At 35.3% G+C, this 22363-nt stretch overlaps 1 protein-coding gene across 6 annotated transcripts in view; it reads right to left on the minus strand.

Annotated features, from left to right (window-relative positions):
- The window catches only part of ddx19a (DEAD-box helicase 19a), a 28541-nt gene extending 17894 nt beyond the window's left edge, over nucleotides 1-10647 (minus strand). The window contains exons 1-4 of one of the 6 annotated variants that reach the window (XM_062051933.1): nucleotides 10568-10647; nucleotides 9045-9096; nucleotides 8785-8974; nucleotides 1674-1766 (exon numbers count right to left, since the gene is read on the minus strand). In XM_062051933.1, coding sequence (XP_061907917.1) covers nucleotides 1674-1766; nucleotides 8785-8974; nucleotides 9045-9075 — 314 coding nt within the window. In that variant the 5' untranslated portion in view covers nucleotides 9076-9096; nucleotides 10568-10647. Of the gene's footprint in view, nucleotides 1-1673; nucleotides 1767-8784; nucleotides 8975-9044; nucleotides 9097-10404 lie in introns of all 6 variants that reach the window. The other 5 variants (XM_062051932.1, XM_062051931.1, XM_062051929.1 and 2 more) reach the window with 5 other exon arrangements.
- Nucleotides 10648-22363: the final 11716 nt, after the last annotated feature.

The raw sequence follows: 22363 nt of genomic DNA on the forward strand, positions 1-22363 counted from the left end.
TTAAAAACAGTGTTCATGTATGAGAGCTAGGGCTGCCAATTATGGCCAAAGTAAAAATTATTGTTATCAATATTGAAATAATGATTAGTGATTGTTAGGTAAAGCAGTGTTGGGGTGTGAACGTAATACCATCATGTCATTTGTAATGTCTAATATAAAGGCTATAGATAAATGTTATCCATATATCTAAAGATATAATATAATATATAATATAATAAGACAAATATATATATTTTTTTATTCTTTAATAATAGGATGCCTTTATCTATTTTTACATTTTGATAGGTTTTTAAAATTTTTTTATAAGTTATGTACATTTATATGTACATGTTAAGAGTTTGACCAGGAATATGTCATATAGGAATTAACTACACACAATAAAACATTAACAAAATGCTGTGTCATATGAATGGTTTTTAAATTAGTACCTTTGTGACATGAAAAAAAACATGTAAAAAAAAAAAAACCCATGGCGTTTACTTTTTGATATCAAAATTAAAAACAGAGCAGTTTGGCTAATGAAGATGAAGTCTAATAAACAAGCTTTGTTCTCCAATGCCTTCTAGTTGTTTAGTACAACAGTTTGGCCAACAACAAAAAAACAGAAGTGCCACCTCTCACATCGAATACACAATCTTCACAGCGTGCGTTCAGTTCGATGAGATGACAAAACATTTTAGCTAGTATTGATGTAATTTGAACACTGATACAGTTTGCAGTTAAATAAAGGAGGAGTGAACATCCCAGTCAACAAACTAAAGACTTTATAAACAAGTTGTGACAACGTACGCGACACATCGCCCGCTGCATGTTTCCTCACCTCATTAACTCTCAGTCAATGCAGCTGATGGACGCTGTATTGACAAAATAAAAGCAACATCAAATAGTTGTTCTCCTTCGCTGTATACTTTGAGTGCGTCTGTCTCCGATATTGTCCACACGTCTCCATTTAAACACAGCAGTGCGCTCTTAAACGCATGATGGGATGCGAGGGAAAATTATGTTATACCAAGCGCTTGGCTCCGTTTACTCCGAAAGGAACTCTTTGGAGTTAGTCCGCCATGGTTATAAAGCCAAACGACACTAGTGCGCATGCGTGTTGCCTAAAATGCATTAATAAATGACGGTTTTTCGATAATCAACAAATTCGACGGTATTACTAACAGTATGGAATTTTATTGGAAATGATCATTATACTGTTTACTGTTACATCCCTCGTCCATTAACAAGGAAAAAGTCAAGGGCGGTCACGGCATGTTCTTGCCGCCGATGTTGGTCAATTTTTTTAGGGCTTCACGGCAAATGACAAGGGCGGTCAAGGCACTTGCCGCGGTTGCCATGGTTAAATTCTAGCCCTGCATACGTATGTATGTGCAAATAGTGTGTAAATAGTGGACTTATAGCTTTTTTAGCTTTTCATTGTTTATGTTTTACTTTTGTTACTATAAGTAAAATTTGCACCCCAAAAGTATTTTCCCATTGGGAGATATATAGTCTATCTTTATTTATAGCTCTGTAATCATTAACGTGTATATTTTCATAACATTGTATATATATATTTTTTAAATTATTATATTGAATTATTAGTGATATGGGATAGGCTCCAGCTCACGATATGAGTCCAGTTTTTGCTTATGAGCAGCTGGTTTTCCGAACAATAAGAAAGGACGTACGGCTGTGCCAGCATCATAGGCAGAGCCTTCTCCTGAATACGGGAAGGCCGGTTGAAGCCCATCTGGTAGACCCCCTCCAACAGCTCTGGTTTCCTACAAATGGGGGTGGGGGGGGGGAGAGAGAAACACTTAGAAACCAAAAATTGTCTCACTTTCAATTATGGAGCATGAATGTTGAATAAATAAGGATGTTTATGTCAATGTTGGAAAAAACCCAGATTATCAGGTGGCTCTTAAAGATGATCTTGGTAGATTGGTCTTTTTTACACCACAATCTGCTAAGAAATGGTCAAAGCCGCCAATGGTAGCTGGATGTTTAATAGGGGTGTGAATCTTTGGGCACCACACAATTCAATTGGATTCTTGGGGGTACTGATTAGATTCTCAATTCAAAATGAATACTTTCATAACATTGGATGCCAGTTCTGATGAACTACATTCTTCATAAAATCGATAACAACTCTGATAAGTTTACCTTTAACAAAATGCTACCCCAAACATTTAATAAAGTCAAATACAAATAAGGCAAGAAGAAAAGTATCCCACACTTCTCTTTTCTATAGTAAATCTGTACGTTATGATCATCTACATCAGGCAGGCAGGATGAAGCAGCGCTCTTATTGTGAAGACAGGAACTGTGCGGTCGGTCTTTAGAGTTTTGACGGCAGGTACGGCGCGAGAGTCTGTTGAAATTAAAAATGTTCTCGCCTTCCTGTCGGTCATTTTTTTCTTAACAGCATCATCTCAGAAGACCTTCGGGTGCCGTGAATGCCAATCAAGTGACGAAAGTGATGTCTTGGTGAAGATTGATGATTGCTAATTTTTAGGTCTATTTTTTCAATGCTTGATCAACTGACACACCCTCCGCCATTGACGTAGTGGGCACCCCTGATCCACATCAACAATATGATTTGCCTGAGTGGCTGGACAGGACAGATTTCTTTGATCAAAAATGCATTTATAATTTTTTTGTATCGATTAAGAATCGTCACAAATAAAAATCGACAATTTTTTTGACACCCCTATTGTTTGACATGAAGAATCCCGATGTGAGTGGTCAACACAGAGGTCAGACTTTGAAAGACAACAGCTAATCAGAAAGCGAGCTGACTGAAGAAGCAATATGAACCAGTATTATATTGTTGTGCAGCACTTTGGAAACATTGTTGTAGTTTAAATGTGCTATACAAATATAGTGGATTGGATTGGATAGTGACTGGCCCACAGTGACAAATTTAGAGTTCAGAAATGAGAACAAAAATGAACGAGTTGTACTACAAGCCTTTTCACACAATAGAATTGGCAGATTTAATCATGAATGATACATCAACGTAGTGTTGTCCTGATACCAATATTTTGGTACCGGTACCAAAATGTATTTCGATACTTTTCGAAATAAAGGGCACCACAAAAAATGTCATTATTGTCTTTATTTTAACAAAAAATCTTAGGGTACATATGTTTATTATTGTAATTTAGTCCTTAAATAAAATAGTGAACATACTAGACAACTTGTCTTTTAGTAGTAAGTCAACAAACAAAGACTTCTAATTAGTCTGCTGACATATGCAGTAACATATTGTGTCATTTATCATTCTATTATTTTGTCAACATTATGAGGGACAAACTGTAAAAATGAATTATTAATCTACTTGTTCATTTACTGTTAATATCTGCTTATTTTCTGTTTCAACATGTTCGATCTACACTTATGTTAAAATGTAAAAATCACTTATTCTTCTGTTGTTTGGATGCTTTATATTAGTTTTGGATGATAGCACGAATTTGGGTATCAATCCGATACCAAGTAGTTACAGGATCATACATTGGTCATATTCAAAGCCCTCATGTGTCCAGGGATATATTTTCTGAGTTTATAAACATAATATGAATTTCTTTAAAACGAAAGAAGATGTTGTGATGCCAAAATATATCGATGTAATCATAGTAGTATTGACTAGATATGCTCCTGTACTTGGTATCATTACAGTGGATGTTAGTTGTAAATCCACCAATGGCGTTTGTTTACATTTTGACGCCGGTGAGCTATGGTGTGTAGTGAAGCATGTTTAGCTTTTCCTCGTCCTCCAGTGATAATGTTACTTGTAAGAAACGTACTTTAGTTGTCGCCATGGAGGCGAGGCTTTGTGATTTAGAAGTAGCTACAACACTGCAGACTGCGGTTGGACTTTAGCCGCTAACTAGCTTGCCATGTCTTAAAGCACCTCTTCCTGAGGGCGTTTCAGTTTTATAACTTCACCTTTTTCTTTAGTTTTTAAGCCAAAATGCGTCCGTTCTCCCTTTTCTGTCTACACACTGTCTGCTTGTAAGTACTCCTCTGCTCATAAAACCAGCAATGACACGACGTAACAACGACGGGGGGTTGAGGGACTGGTACTTTTTAGAGGCGGTATAGTACCGAATATGATTCATTAGATGTACAACCCTACATCAATGTATTCAAAATAAGTGCACACATTTTTTTAGTTTGAATAAAATAATTTCAATCTGGTACTTATTTTTAATACAGTTCTTATTTACAGTTTTCGCTTTCATATTTTTTGAGCTTGTTTTTTTCAGTTCCAATTCTTTAGTTTCAGTTTCAGAATGTTGGCTTGAATTTCGGGGGTGGCGCTTGCCATCAACTGAGAGGGGCGTGGAATCGTGACAGCTGAGCAAAAAAAAAGCTAGGGACCATAACCCACCACATTGCATTTAGGGAACGTGGGAATTAATACCATCCAACTCAAAATGTAAGCTATATGCGGGCTACACCAGAGGTCCCCGAGTCTCCAATAACACCAGAAAAAGATGCTAGATGTGCTGTGAGTCGTTTTTGATAAAGGAAAAAGTCACTAAAAAGGTTTGACCAAGTTTCTAGAAACTTTAAAAATTCTCAACAAAGTGCAATTGAAATTGAAAAATAGAGCACACCGATATAAGAAAATATATTTAATAATAATAATAATTATTAAAAAAATTAAAAATACATTTTAAATCTGTCCTGTCCAGTCAGTTGGGCCAATCATATTGCTGATGTAGATGCCCATATCTGCTGTGCTCGAGAGGTAATCAAAAAGGGCAAGATTTTACAAAACGACGACGAAAAAAGCAGCTCACTCTCCAGTCCAAGGGAGCAGAGTCAAAGAATGCTCAAGTTTGCAGTGATCACTTCGTTAAAGGCCTACTGAAACCCACTACTACTGACCACGCAGTCTGATAGTTTATATATCAATGATGAAATCTTAACATTGCAACACATACCAATACGGCCGGGTTAGATTAGTAAAGTGCAATTTTAAATTTCCCGCGAAATATCCTGCTGAAAACGTCTCGGTATGATGACGTTTGCGCGTGACGTCACGGATTGTAGCGGACATTTTGGGACAGCATTGTGGCCAGCTATTAAGTCGTCTGTTTTCATCGCAAAATTCCACAGTATTCTGGACATCTGTGTTGGTGAATCTTTTGCAATTTGTTTAATGAACAATGAAGACAGCAAAGAAGAAAGCCGTAGGTGGGAAGCGGTGTATTAGCGGCCGGCTGCATCAACACAAACACGTAGAGAACTGGGACAACAGAGACTCTTACCAGGAGGACTTTGAGTTGGATACTCCAGATTCTCTGAACCTTTTGATGATATTACAGACCGTAGATGGTGAAATCTCTAAATTCCTTGCAATAGCTCGTTGAGAAATGTTGTTCTTAAACTGTTGGACAATTTGCTCACACATTTGTTGACAAAGTGGTGGCCCTAACCCCATCCTTGTTTGTGAATGACTGAGCATTTCATGAAAGCTGCTTTTATACCCAATCCTGGCACCTACCTGTTCCCAATTAGCCTGTCTAATAAGTGTTTGATGAGCATTCCTCAACTTTCTCAGTCTTTTTTTGCCACTTGTGCCAGCTTTTTTACACATGTTGCAGGGATCAAATTCAAAATGAGCTAATATTTGCAAAAAATAAAGTTTTCCAGTTCGAACGTTAAGCATCTTGTCTTTGCAGTCTATTCAATTAAATATAGGTTGAAAAGGATTTGCAAATCATTGTATTCTGTTTTTGTTTACCATTTACACAACGTGCCAACTTCACTGGTTTTGGGTTTTGTATTTATTGTATATTTAATATATGTGTTTTTGTCTTTAAAATGTTTTACTTGTATCTTATCTTTTATTCGTACTCATTGTTCTTCCTATTTTACATGTTTTATTATTTCAATACTTTCCAGCGTTCCTCCGAGGGAGCCCTCTGCATCAGAGATTATATCAGCCATGGATGGGGGGTTCGCTTTGTGTCAGCATCCTGGTGATCTCCTGGTGCTGACAGCTAATGTGATAGTGTTTCTTCACTTGACTCCTCTGTACTCAGACATGCATGCAACAGTGCGTGTGATTGGTGAGGGACGTGGGTCATGGGATATTGTTTTAAGAGTCTGTAAAAAGCTTTTTTGCATTTTCTCATGTACGAAAAGCGCTTTATAAATAAAGTTGGATTGTTTTCTTTGGCAAAAAGGGCATACAACATTAAAACAATAACTTTATATTGGCAGGTTGACCTGAAGTTAATCTGGAGATTTGAGCGTTGAATAATAACAAAAACAATAATAATAGATTATTTATTTTTATAAATAAAGTTTGGTTGTTTTCTTTGACAAGAAGGGCATAAAACATTAAAACAATAACTTTATACTGGCAGGTTGACCTGAAGTTAATCTGGAGATTTAAGCGTTGAATAATAACAAAAAGAATAATAATAGATGATTTATTTTTTTAAATAAAGTTTGATTGTTTTGTTTGACAAGAAGGGCATAAAACATTAAAACAATAACTTTATACTGACAGGTTGACCTGAAGTTAATCTGGAGATTTAAGCGTTGAATAATAACAAAAACAATAATAATAGATGATTTATTTTTATAAATAAAGCCTGGTTGTTTTCTTTGACAAGAAGGGCATAAAACATTAAAACAATAACTTTATACTGGCAGGTTGACCTGAAGTTAATCTGGAGATTTAAGCGTTGAATAATAACAAAAAGAATAATAATAGATGATTTATTTTTTTAAATAAAGTTTGATTGTTTTGTTTGACAAGAAGGGCATAAAACATTAAAACAATAACTTTATACTGACAGGTTGACCTGAAGTTAATCTGGAGATTTAAGCGTTGAATATTAACAAAAACAATAATAATAGATTATTTATTTTTAACATTTTTATAAACAAAGTTTGATTGTTTTCTTTGACAAGAAGGGCATAAAACATTAAAACAATAACTTTATACTGGCAGGTTGACCTGAAGTTAATCTGGAGATTTGAGCGTTGGACAATAAAAACAATAATAATAGATGATTTATTTTTTTAACTTTTATAAATAAAGTTTGAATGTTTTCTTTGACAAGAAGGGCATAAAACATTAAAACAATAACTTTATACTGGCAGGTTGACCTGGAGTTAATCTGGAGATTTAAGCGTTGAATATTAACAAAAACAATAATAATAGATGATTTATTTTTATAAATAAAGTCTGGTTGTTTTCTTTGACAAGAAGGGCATACAACATTAAAACAATAACTTTATACTGGCAGGTTGACCTGAAGTTAATCTGGAGATTTAAGCGTTGAATATTAACAAAAACAATAATAATAGATTATTTATTTTTAACATTTTTATAAACAAAGTTTGATTGTTTTCTTTGACAAGAAGGGCATAAAACATTAAAACAATAACTTTATACTGGCAGGTTGACCTGAAGTTAATCTGGAGATTTGAGCGTTGGACAATAAAAACAATAATAATAGATGATTTATTTTTTAAACTTTTATAAATAAAGTTTGAATGTTTTCTTTGACAAGAAGGGCATAAAACATTAAAACAATAACTTTATACTGGCAGGTTGACCTGGAGTTAATCTGGAGATTTAAGCGTTGAATATTAACAAAAACAATAATAATAGATGATTTATTTTTTTACATTTTTATAAATAAAGTTTGATTGTTTTCTTTGACAAGGGCATACAACATTAAAACAATAACTTTATACTGGCAGGTTGACCTGAAGTTAATTTGGAGATTTGAGCGTTGAATAATAACAAAAACAATAATAATAGATGATTTATTTTTATAAATAAAGTTTGATTGTTTTCTTTGATAAGAAGGGCATAAAATATTAAAACAATAATTTTATACTGGCAGGTTGACCTGGAGTTAATCTGGAGATTTAAGCGTTGAATAATAACAAAAACAATAATAATAGATGATTTAATATTTACATTTTTATAAATAAAATTTGATTGTTTTCTTTGACAAGAAGGGCATAAAACATTAAAACAATAACTTTATACTGGCAGGTTGACCTGAAGTTAATCTGGAGATTTGAGCGTTGAATAATAACAAAAACAATAATAATAGATTACTTATTTTTGGGCAGCACGGTGGTAGAGGGGTTAGTGCGTCTGCCTCACAATACGAAGGTCCTGAATAGTCCTGAGTTCAATTGCATGTCCTCTCCGTGACTGCGTGGGTTCCCTCCGGGTACTCCGGCTTCCTCCCACTTCCAAAGACATGCACCTGGGGATAGGTTGATTGGCAACACTAAATTGGCCGTAGTGTGAGAATGTGAGTGTGAATGTTGTCTGTCTATCTGTGTTGAACCTGCGATGAGGTGGCGACTTGTCCAGGGTGTACCCCTCCTTCCGCCCGATTTTAGCTGAGATAGGCTCCAGAGCCCCCCGTGACCCCGAAGGGAATAAACGGTAGAAAATGGATGGATGGACTTATTTTTAACATTTTTATGACTGAAACCCTTCCAGGTACTCAGGACAAAACTTGAGGGGACCCCTAAAGGGTAAAAAAAACAAAAAAACTATAAAATGTATTGATTTTGAAATGTGAAAATATTAAAATATGTTTTGATATTTCAGTGTGCAACCCTGGTGTAAACATCTGAAGTGTGTATAGGGCAGGGACATTGGGGGGGCCCTTCAGGATTCTTGTGTATGGGGGGGCCAAGAATTTGGTGCTACGACCCTGTATAGGGGCTAGAGATTTCACCTTTTTGTACGATTTGACAAAACGGCCACAGGTGAGGTAGTGCGAACTGAACAGGACTCACAGGCGAAGCTCCTCGAAGGTCTTGACGGAGAACAGCGGGGAAGTGGGGTCCCTCTGCAGGACCTCCACTTCGTTCCTGTTGCTCACCAGACATCGGTGGATCATTTTGTTGAGCAGGGACACTTCAGCCAGGTCGACTCGGTCTTCTTCATGCTTTCCATTTTGTTCTCTGGTGTTTAACTTCATGTTTCCTGCACAGCCACCACCAACACACGTATGAACCACGGGAGTTGGGTAAACAAAGTGTCAAGACTGGCTTACCGTTGATATCTCTGAAGCTCACCAGATTCATCTTCTTTGCTGGCTCCGACTGCTAAATGAAATCAACATTAATGAGATGTCACGCGTGTCGAAAGTGCTAGTCCAACTTTTTGTTGCCGAGTTGTAGTCGTCATTAACAGGGCTGGCCCGTGGCATAGGCCGTATAGACAAATGGTAAGGGCGCCGTCCATCAGGGGGCGCCACGCCAGTGCCACAAATGTTGGAGAAAAAAAAAAAAAAGTTGGTACTATTATTTCTAAATACAAAAAATAATCCCACATTAATTAAAATGCAAAGTAAAGCCTATTTAATAGAAATATTATTTGTTACAACATTACGCCCCCCCCGCACGGTGCGCCCCCTCCCTCCCTGCCCGTATCATGACTCTTTTTGGACGTCACCACATCAAAAAATCAACACAAGATGTCAAAACGGCCAAAACTGTCAGGTGCCCAGGGAAGAAAAAAGAGAAAAGAAGAGGAAAAATGAGAAAAAGACAGAGGTAGCAGGTAGGTAACGTTAGCCTACATGAAATTATTTGTCTGTTACAGAATGTGATAGTGACCTGGCTTTTTAGCATTAAGCTAATGTTACATGATTCGGCAATTGCTAATCAATAAATAGCTAGTTCTGTTTTAACGTCGGGTTAATATTGTGGAGGGGACTAAATTGTTATGAAAAATAATAATGTAACGTTAAGTAATTACAGTACTCCCATCTTACATTCCTCAGGGACATTTGTATTAGATCTTTTAAGCAGGTATTTTTTGTTTACATTGTTATTGCGTTCTAGTTAGCTAATGTTTGCCCTGCAGGTAATAGTCACTTTTCCACCCCTTTATATATTAGGTATAGTTGTAAGCCTAGTTGTTAAAGTGCACATCATTAATGTTAATTAAGCAATATCACATGGGAGGGAATGCTGTTTTTTAATTTGAGCACTGCTGTGATTCGGTTAAAGATAATCATAACATAACATTCTCATATAATATGTTAATTTGCTTTCTTTAAGTAAAAAAAAGGTCAAAGACAAAGCTTTTCGGTTTCTTGTGAGTATATACACTTCACTGCCGATGTGGGGGGGCGCCACCTAAAATCTTGCCTAGGGCGCCAGATTGGTTAGGGCCAGGCCTGGTCATTAATGTGTTTTCATGCGTGTCAAAAGTGCCAGTCGAACTTTTGTTGCTGGTGTATAGTCGTCATTAATGTATTTTCATGCGTGTCAAAAGTGCCAGTCCAACTTTTGTTGCTGAATTAAAGTCGACATTCATGAGTTTTCATCCGTGTCGAAAGTGCGAGCCCAGCTTTTGGCTAGCGCCCCTCCGCCACGTTAGTTTTTAGCATCATCGAATTAATTCACCTGCACCCGCCCGGTGCTTGCCTCTTGTTTGTCGGCGTCGAGCGCCCACGACTCCTCGGACATTTTGAAAAGTTGGCTGCAAACTTTCAGGACCAAGCAAGTCGGACTTTTCCCCAGCAGAAGCTTCAGCTAATGATAGCGAAGTGACAAGTTTAGTACAGACCTGAACTGACCGCTGATGCTGATGCTGATGCCTTCACTGACGCCAGGGGGGAATAGGATTTTAGGGTCTGCGAAGTAAATCAACGCGATTTTGAGTCTACATTTTTGTTTCTGTTTGCGCCTTCCATATACGTACAGATAATTGTGAAATAATCTTCCAAGTTTCACTTGTTAACAGCGCGGCTTTTATTTCGAACTGAACAAGTAAACGTTCACGTGCTGGTGTGTCCTAATTTTCGAGGGTTAGTGAATACACCACTCAGCACACGCATCATTAAAACGCCACACAGCTCAATTATATTTAGCTAAAAAAAGAAATGTCACGCAAACCAAATATTGTTTTGTTTTGTTCTTGTATATATATATATATATATATATATATATATATATATATATATATATATATATATATATATATATATATATATATATATATATATATATATATATATATATATATATATATATATATATATATATATATATATATATATATATATATAATATATATATATAGCAAAAAAATAAAATAAAAAATATATATATATATTAGGGGTGTGGGAAAAAATTGATTCGAATTCGAATCGCGATTCTCACGTTGTGCGATTCAGAATCGATTCTCATTTTTAAAAAATCTATTTTTAAAAAAAAATGTATTTATTTATTTACTTTTTTTTTTTTAATTAATCAATCCAACAAAACAATACACAGCAATACCATAACAATGCAATCCAATTCTAAAACCAAACCCGACCCAGCAACACTCAGAACTGCAATAAACCGAGCAATTGAGAGGAGACACAAACACGACACAGAACAAACCAAAAGTAGTGAAACAAAAATGAATATTATCAACAACAGTATCAATATTAGTTACAATTTCAACATAGCAGTGATTAAAAATCCCTCATTGACATTATCATTAGACATTTATAAAAAGAAAAAGAAAAAAGAACAATAGTGTTACAGTGGCTTACACTTGCATCGCATCTCATAAGCTTGACAACACACTGTGTCCAATATTTTCACAAAGATAAAATAAGTCATATTTTTGGTTCATTTAATAGTTAAAACAAATTTACATTATTGCAATCAGTTGATAAAACATTGTCCTTTACAATTATAAAAGCTTTTTACAAAAATCTACTACTCTGCTTGCATGTCAGCAGACTGGGGTAGATCCTGCTGAAATCCTATGTATTGAATGAATAGAGAATCCTTTTGAATCCTGGCAAAAATCTTAGCCACACGATTATCAAATGTAATAGGAAAATTAATTCATACTGACCAAACTGGCTTTATGGAAGGTCGACAATCTTCAGACAATACAAGGAAATTTTCAATGTTATTTACTATGCTAGGAGTCTCCCTTATCCCACAGCAGTATGTAGTGTTGATGCGGAGAAGGCATTCAACCGCATAAACTGCTCATTTATGTTTTGCACGTTACGTAAATTTGGATTTGGAGATCATTTTATTCAATGGATTAAGATGCTTTATACAAGGCCCATGGCATCAGTCAAAACCAATAATCATATTTCAGAACCTTTTTCGTTAAAAAGAGGAGTAAAACAGGGATGTCCTGCATCTGGATTATTATTTAATTTGGTTATTGAACCCTTAGCTGCAAAAATAAGAAGTGAAAATAATATTCATGGTATAAAATTTGCTCTCAGTATAATAAGTTATCGATGTATTGTGACAACATAATTCTCTACCTGTCACATGTTAACTCCTCTCTTCACTATATCAATAATGTCATCAATGAACTGGCTGTTTATCAAGGTATAAAGTCAATTGGGACAAATGTGAAATATTACCACTTAATAAACACTGCAAGAAATCACAAGTTCAGAACTCCAAAATTAAATGGAAAGAGGCAGAAATCATATATCTAGGACTACACATTACACCAAACTTTTATAAAAGCAGAGATCTAAATATTAAACATTTGATACTGTTGTTGATAATATTCATTTTTGTCTCACTACTTTTAGATTGTTCCGTGTCATGTTTGTGTCCTCAATTGCTCTCAATTGCTCTGTTTATTGCTATTCTGAATGTTGCTGGGTCGGGTTTGGTTTTGAAACTGGATTGCATTGTTATGGTATTATTGTGTATTGTTTTCATTAAAAAAAAAAATAAAAAAATTTTTTTTTAAAAAAATCGTTTTTGAATCGAGAATCGTGTTGAATTGAAAAAAAAATAAATCGATTTTGAATCGAATCGTGACCCCAAGAATCGATTTTGAATGGAATCGTGGGACACCCAAAGATTCACAGCCCTAGTGGTTTGCTAGCTGCACTAAAGCGAACTAACAGGCCCTCCAGCGAGTGGTTAAAGCGGCGGGGAAAATTACAAGGACGATACTCCCAGAGATGAGTGCCATGTACACAACTCGCTGCCTAAAGCGAGTACATAACATCCTGAAAGACAGATACCACCCAGCACATGGCCTCTTCAACCTGCTACCCTCTGGAAGAAGGTATAGATCGATTCGCGCCAGGACCACCAGAATGTCTCACAGTCTGTATCCCCAGGCTGTGAGACTGCTAAATGAACAGCCTGCCCCTTTGCTGCCCCAGACCATCTTATTACCTCACTCTTCACCACCTCAATAATTGTGCTCTGGACATTGCATTGCTGCAAGATCAACGTAACACCCATCAGACATCTGACTGTTCCCACCCCCACGCCCCTCTATTAGCGATCTTCTTGACAATGCTAAACTGTAAACCAGGGATCACCAATGCGGTGCCCGCGGGCACCAGGTCGCCCGTAAGGACCAGATGAGTCGCCCGCGGGGCCTGTTCTAAAAAAAAAAAAAATTAAAAAAAAAAAATTAAATCTACATAGAAAAAACCCAAGATACACTTTCAATCAGTGCATCAACCCAAACAACCTCCCCCATACACACTCATCCACACCCACTCACACAAAAGGGGTTATTTCTTTCTGCTACCAATATTCTGGTTCACACAACATAGACAACACATCTGCAAGGGACACAGTCCCTGAAGCACACATGATTGTATAGGCTGCTGGTCCACTAACATTTTCATTAATTACTATTTTTTATGTAATAATTTTTATATTGTTTTACTTTCTTTTTTATCCAAGAAAATGTTTTTTATTTATTCATCTTATTTTATTTTATTTTTTTAAAAAGGGCCTTATCTTCAACAGACCAGGTTGTCAATGAAATTAGATTTGTTTAAAGGGTTTTTTAAACCAGGCCCAGTCCAGATAATGTCCAAGTCGGACTCAGCAACACACACCTTCATTTATGTACACAGAAAAAAATTAGGGAACACAACAGATTGCATTGGCGTGGTTAAGAGGGGAAGAGTATATTTACAGCTAGAACTCACCAAGTCAAGTATTTCATATATATATATATATATATATATATATATATATATATATATATATATATATATATATATATATATATATATATATATATATATACACTACCGTTCAAAAGTTTGGGGTCACCCAAACAATTTTGTGGAATAGCCTTCATTTTTAAGAACAAGAATAGACTGTTGAGTTTCAGATGAAAGTTCTCTTTTTCTGGCTATTTTGAGCGTTTAATTGACCCCACAAATGTGATGCTCCAGAAACTCAATATGCTCAAAGGAAGGTCGGTTTTGTAGCTTCTGTAACGAGCTAAACTGTTTTCAGATGTGTGAACATGATTGCACAAGGGTTTTCTAATCATCAATTAGCCTTCTGAGCCAATGAGCAAACACATTGTACCATTAGAACACTGGAGTGATAGTTGTTGGAAATGGGCCTCTATACACCTATGTAGATATTGCACCAAAAACCAGACATTTGCAGCTAGAATAGTCACTTACCCCATTAGCAATGTATAGAGTGTATTTGTTTAAAGTTAAGACTAGTTTAATGTTATCTTCATTGAAAAGTACAGTGCTTTTCCTTCAAAAATAAGGACATTTCAATGTGACCCCAAACTTTTGAACGGTAGTGTATATATATATCTACATCCTGAAAATATGCAAACAAAACTGTTTTTAGATAATTGATACTTCAAACTTGCATAAATAAATCTTAAGGAATATAACATAACTTGGCTTCTGAGAGCTTCAAAATGTAATGAATAAAATGCTAAAGTTGTTGATAAACAAGCAATTATTTAATAATTAAAGATGGTCATTTTAAATGAATTATTATGATCATTTTAAAATGTATTATTTTAAATATGTTTATTTTAATGTATAAGTCTATGGCTGGATGTAATAAGGAGTCAGAAAAAATACAAATAAAAATACAATTAATTTTGATGTTTTTAGCAAAATATAGTAAAAATGTATTTAGTTTTTTTTTTAAATTAATAAATATATAAATTTTTAGGTAAGATAAACATAATAATACAATTTATCTCTAGTCTGGATGATTTAGTTCTTGTCACCCTGTTGTCCTCCCGTCTCTTCCCCGAGGATGGCTCCATGAGCTGGGCAAACGCCTGGAGATGCCCTACGTCAACAACATAGGTCGGCGGCCCGTCGGTGCGCAGCTCGTACATCGACGCCCTCAGCAGCCTGACCAGCGTCGGCTTTGGCAACGTGTGCGTCAACACGGATGCCAAGAAGATCTTCTCCATCTGCACCATGCTCATCGCCGGTATGCCGGACGCCTCGTATGGAATAACGTGATTGGGCAGGCATGCTGTTTATATCGTGGGAAAGCGGACGTGAAAAAAGGCTGTCCTCACTCAGGTCCGCATGGAGCTGGAGGGGGCGTGGCCTCCAGCTCCGGCAGAAAATCGTGAGATTTCCGGGAGAATATTTGTCCCGGGAGGTTTTCGGGAGAGGCGCTGAATTTCGGGAGTCTCCCGGAAAATTCGGGAGGGTTGGCAAGTATGCCATGGCGACAAATAAAGTAAGTTTCTTACAAGTAGCATTATCACTGCAGGACGAGGAATAGCAAAGCATGCTTCACTACACACCGTAGGAGGATACAATAGATCACCGCCGTCACAATGTAAACAAATGCCATGTGTGGATCTACACCTGACATCCACTGTAATGATACCAAGTACAGGAGCGAATCTAGTCGATACTACTATGATTACATCAATATTTTTTTATAGTCACAAAATCTTTTTTCCTTTTTTAAAAATTCATATTATGTTTATAAACTCAGGAAATATGTCCCTGGACACATGAGGACTTTGAATATGACCAATGTAGGATCCTGTAACTACTTAAATTCGGATTGATACCCAATTTTGTGGTATTATCCAAAACTAATGTAAAGTATCAAACAACAGAAGAATAAGTGCTTTTTACATTATAACAGAAGTGTAGATAGAACATGCTAAAAGAGAAAGTAAGCAGATATTAACAGCAAATGAACAAGTGGATTAATAATCAATTTTCTACTGCTTGTCCTTTATAATGTATACAAAATAATAGAATGATAAATGACACAATATGTTACTGCATACGTCAGCAGACTAATTAGGAGCCTTTGTTTGTTTACTTACTACTAAATGACAAGTTGTCCGGTATGTCCACTATTTTATTTAAGGACTAAATTGCAATAATAAACATATGTTTAATATACCCTAAGGTTTTTTGTTAAAATAAAGCCAATAATGACATTTTTTGTGGTCCCCTTTATTTAGAAAAGTACCGAAAAGTACAGAAAAGTATCAAAAAGTATCAAAATACTTGGTATCTGGACAACCCTAGTTTGAATACAGGAAAATAAAACCACTAGATCAGGGGTGTCTCAACTTTTTCCACAAAGGGCCACACACTGACAAGTCAAAGCATGCGGGTGCCGTTTTGATATTTTATTTTGTAAAAAAAAGAAAAGAAAAAAAGAATCTAAAACAGACATACATTTACAGACAAAACAATGTGTCTGCTTTGTATTAATATTAGTATTAAAATTAGCTACCATATTTGCTTATTATGCTTAAATTTTTACTGTTGTTTTTTTGTCTGATTTTATTTTGACAACATGCCGCGGGCCAAAAAAACTTGTGATGCGGGCCGCAAATTTCCCCCGGGCCACACTTTGGACACCCCTGCGCTAGATGGAGCCCGCGTGCGCCACAAGTAGTCCGCGTACCACGGTTAGATAACAAGTTAAACCGCCATTTAAATTTTTTTTTTTGCGAGGAACGGTGTGTGTGTGCTAAGGGAGGTGGGTTAACTGAGGTGGGTTGGCCCCCGGGCCTTAATTTGCCCAGGTTTGCACTAAATGGAGCCTGCGTGCACCACGAGTAGTTCGCTTACCACGGTTTTATAACAAGTTGGACCACCATTTTTTAAAATTTTTTTGCAAGGAAAGGTGTGTGTGCTAAGGGAGGTGAGTTAACTGAAGTGCGTTGGCCCCCGGGCCTTGGTTTGCCCAGGTCTGCACTAGATGGAGCCCGCGTGCGCCACAAGTAGTTCGCGTACCACGGTTAATTAATAAGTTAAACCGCCATTTCAATTTTTTTTTTTTTTGCGAGGAACGGTGTGTGTGTGCTAAGGGAGGTGGATTAACTGAGGTGGGTTGGCCCCCGGGCCTTAATTTGCCCAGGTCTGCACTAGATGGAGCCTGCGTGCGCCACTGCGTAGTTCGCGTACCACAGTTAGATAACAAGTTAATTTATCATGTTCTGTTTGGTTTTTGGACTCCCTCAGTTCCTGTTTTGGTGCACCCCTGGGTTTGTTCTCTGTTTCCATGGGTGCTTATTGTCTTCACATGTCTCTGATTGGTGTTCGGGACGCTCACCTGTTTCCCCAGCACTAATCAGAGCACTATTTAATCTTGCCTTTGCCGGTCAGTCAGTCTGGCTTCCTAATTTGCTACAAGCAACAGCTAACGACGGTTTGATTTCCTGTTTTGGTATATTAGCTTCCACGCTAAGCTCCTTTTGTTTTGTAGCTCCCACGCTAGCCCCCTTAGATTTTGCCTTCCGTGCTATAAGCACGCTTTTGTTAGTTTCCGCCTGATTTATTGCTAAAAATAAATAATTTCCTACCTGCACGCTGTGTCCGAAGTCCGTCTGCATCTTGGGAGAACGACCCCCGCATCACGATGCGCCCAGATCTTTACAGTAACGGTGTCAGGTTCAAACATTGATGACATCTATTAATCAGACAAGAAGCAAGGAATCAATGAGAGACAGAGTTCAATTTAGCTCATGAGGAGAACGCATGGAGCTATACACTTAGTCACAGTCTCGCCCTACGCTCTAGGGTTCAGCCCCCGCATCCCTCTATTCAGGAGTTCCACAGTCAACATCACTCAGGCCGCCTCTAAAAGGAGTGGTCACATACACTACCGTTCAAAAGTTTGGGGTCACATTGAAATGTCCTTATTTTTGAAGGAAAAGCACTGTACTTTTCAATGAAGATAACTTTAAACTAGTCTTAACTTTAAAGAAATACACTCTATACATTGCTAATGTGGTAAATGACTATTCTAGCTGCAAATGTCTGGTTTTTGGTGCAATATCTACATAGGTGTATAGAGGCCCATTTCCAGCAACTATCACTCCAGTGTTCTAATGGTACAATGTGTTTGCTCATTGGCTCAGAAGGCTAATTGATGATTAGAAAACCCTTGTGCAATCATGTTCACACATCTGAAAACAGTTTAGCTTGTTACAGAAGCTACAAAACTGACCTTCCTTTGAGCAGATTGAGTTTCTGGAGCATCACATTTGTGGGGTCAATTAAACGCTCAAAATGGCCAGAAAAAGAGAACTTTCATCTGAAACTCGACAGTCTATTCTTGTTCTTAGAAATGAAGGCTATTCCACAAAATTGTTTGGGCGACCCCAAACTTTTGAACGGTAGTGTACATTATGCAAAGCAGGTCCAGTACGCACAATACGTGACGGAATGTGCTGGGGGCCTTGTGATTTCGCCTTTTCTCCGCTTCGTCTGCGTGCTGTCGTCTTAACTGCGTTGAGGTCCTTGTTGTCTCTGCTTCGTCTGCGTGCTGTCGTCTTATCTTCGTTGAGGTCCTTGAAGTCCTTGGCTTTTAGCAGGCTAAAACAAAGATAACATCCGCGGCTGAGGCCACCCCTCAGACAAGAAGTTTCGTCCTTGCACAGATACAAAAGTCTAACTTGAGCACAATAGCTAATAACTATAGCAACGGACTTTAAGCATACTAAAGTTAGTGTGATAATATATACATAATTATTCTAACTGTTAGACTGCCATTTTTAAATGTTGTTTTGCCAGGAAAGGTGTGTGTGTGTGTGTGCTAAGGAGGTGGGTTAACTGAAGTGGTTTGGCCCCCGGGCCTTAATTTGCCAGGGTCTGCACTAGATGGAGCCCGCGTGCGCCACGAGTAGTTCGCGTACCACAGTTAGATAACAAGTTAGATCGCCATTTAAAACAATTTTTTTTGCGAGGAAAGGTGTGTGTGTGTGTGTGTACTAAGTGGGTTAACTGAGGTGGGTTGGACGCGCGCACACACACACACACACACACACACACACACATGCGCGGCCCCACACAGAGCAAGGAGCAAGCGAGTGCATAAAGACATACTCTTATTGCCATGGCAGCCTTGCAAGAAAACAGACGGATCAAACGGAGTGATAACAAAACACAGAGGCGGCCAAACGCCCACGCCGTATTTGAGAGAGTCAGCCTTTCCAAATCTGCCTCACAGAGAGAGAAAAGGCACTTCACAGGTTGGAAGACACAAACCTTCGCCCTTCTACCCCACCCCGGGAGGGCCTGGATGACATCGTTGACTAATTTGCATAATTGACAGAGACACGTGTGCAAAATGCATATTAGTGTTTCTATTTCCTGATGACAACAATTTAGCTGTTTTCCTGTTTGCTAAAAACAGACACCGTAAAGACAAAGTGCATTATTTGCGCTATGGCTAGTCAAAAACTTTGTTTTTTGTCCAGTCTTGTTTTTTTGTACCTTTAAAAAATCCAAAGTACATTAACGGTCTGGATACTTGCTAAAGAAAATTGTCAAGTTGGCACCACTCAGCCCTTTTGCTAACTCCTCTTATTCTCTGGCGGACCAAGGCGTGTACGAGTGCTAAGAAGCAAAGTTACGATGCATGACTCCACTTCACAGGTAGCAGCAAATTTCAGTCATTCGAATTAACTTGTAGAGGGCCGCCACAAATTAATTAATGTAGCCTAAATGTTTGTTTTTTTTAAACATCTTTTTAGCTGTAAAATTGAATTTATTAATATCATTACAGCTTTCTCCTTTAAAAAATATATGTAATTTAATGTATTATTATTACTATATATTTTATAATTATATATATTGTATATATATATATATATATATATATATATATATATATATATATATATATATATATATATATATATATACAATATAATATAATGTTATAATAATAATAATAATAATAATATATGATATAATTATTATTAAGATGTTTTTTTAAACATCTTTTAGCTTTAAAATTGAATTTATTAATATCATTACAGCTTTCTCCTTTAAAAAATATACGTAATTTAATGTATTATTATTACTATATATTTTATAATTATATATAATGTATATATATATGTATATACAATATAATATAATGTTATAATAATAATAATAATAATATTAATATATGATATAATTATTATTAAGATGTTTTTTTAAACATCTTTTAGCTTTAAAATTGAATTTATTAATATCATTACAGCTTTCTCCTTTAAAAAATATATGTAATTTAATGTATTATTATTATTGTTTTATTATTATTATTATTATTATTATTATTATTATATATTATAATTATACATAATATATTAAATTATAATATTATTATATTATTATTAATATATTATATTGTTATAATTATATATATTATAACTATACACATCATTATATATCATGTATTACATTATTATAATAATATATGATATTGATATTATTAACATGTTTTTAACATCTTTTTAGCTGTAAAATTTAATGTATTAATATCATTACAACTTTCTCCTTTAAAAATATATGTAATTTAATGTATTATATATATATATATATATATATATATATATATATATATATATATATATATATATATATATATATATATATATATATATATATATATAATAATTAAATATAATATATTATATATAATACATTATAATATTATTATAATAATAATAATATTATATATTATTATTATTTACTAATTTACAATACTATTTAATATCACTAAATTCAGACTTTATTCTCGTTAAATATGGCAAAGATATACATTTTTGCAATATTGCAGCTTTATTTTCCAAAAATGGCAGTTTTTTCTCTTCATGAAATATGAATTTATTCTCATAGAAATATATTTTTATTTATATTAATATACAATTCTGACTTTATTGCCATTTGATTACCAACAACTTTTTTTGGCATTATTACAACTTTGTTAAAAAAAAAAAAAAAATCATGAATTATGACTTTGTTTTCATAAAATTAAGATTGTACAATAGGAATATTACTAAATTACGATTTAATTATTGTCAAATTTGACAAAAAAAATCTTTTTTTGCAATATAGCAGTTTGATTTTCCTGAAACGGCTTGTTTTCTCTCTTTGTCAACTACGACATTATTGTCATAAAAGTTATGTTTTTATTAGTAATACTACAACATTTGGACTTTAGTCTATTTTGATTATCAAAATGTGTTGTAAAATGTATTTTTTTCTTGTGAATTATGACTTTATTGTCATAAAATTAACTGTTCAGTAGTAACATCACTAAATTCGGACTTTATTCTCGTTATATATGGCAAAAAAACTAATTTTTGCAATATTGCAGCTTTATTATCCTAAAATGGCTGTTTTTGTTATTTATATCACAACACAATTCTGACTTTTTTGCCATTTGATTACCAAAAACGTATTTGGCACTATCACAACTTTGTTCTCGAAAAATAGCTTTTTTTCTTCACAAATTATGACTTTATTCACATAAATTTCAGATTTTACAATAGGAATATTACTAATTATAGTCAGATTTATCAAAAAGAAAAATTATTGCAATATTGCAGTTTGATTTTCCTGAAAAGCTTTTTTTCCCCTCTCTTTGTCAATTACGACATTATTCTCATAATAGGTATGTTTTTATTAGTAATACTACAAAATGTATTCTAGTTTGATGACCAACATTTTTTTAACGTGGGGTGTAAGTGTGCATATCTGTGTAGTACTTCAAGTGTGCATGTCTCACTGTAGTGTTTACTGCATGACCCTGCCAAGGCCAGTACAGAGGGAATCGAACTGTAGCTAAGGATTGTATTGGTCGGAGAGAGAAAGTGCATTCCAACGGTTTGTGTGCTGTCATTGTCCGTTATGGCTCTCAAATTGATGATAATTTCGCCTTGCAGAGCGGAAAGCTTCTCCGAGATGTCGTCCAGTTTGCGATTCAGTACAGGAATCACCAAAGTCTCTCTCTCTCTCTCTCTCTCTCTCTCTCTCTCTCTCTCTCTCTCTCTCTCTCTCTATATATATATATATATATATATATATATATATATATATATATATATATATATATATATATATATATATATATATATGTATATACATATATATATACACATATATACATACATACATATATATACAGTATGTGGACATATATATATATACATGCATATATATTTATATTTCTTAATAGACGGATTTAAAAATTAGGGGTGTCGATTTTTTATTTGTTGTAATCGATTAAGAATCGTTACAAATATTAATCGCGATTAACATGAAAATCTTTTTTTTTTTTTGACACCCTTAATCTGTACAGCAGATATGTGCAT

This window comes from Entelurus aequoreus, linkage group LG07, assembly GCF_033978785.1.
Source record: "Entelurus aequoreus isolate RoL-2023_Sb linkage group LG07, RoL_Eaeq_v1.1, whole genome shotgun sequence".
NCBI classification, from domain to species: domain Eukaryota; kingdom Metazoa; phylum Chordata; class Actinopteri; order Syngnathiformes; family Syngnathidae; genus Entelurus; species Entelurus aequoreus.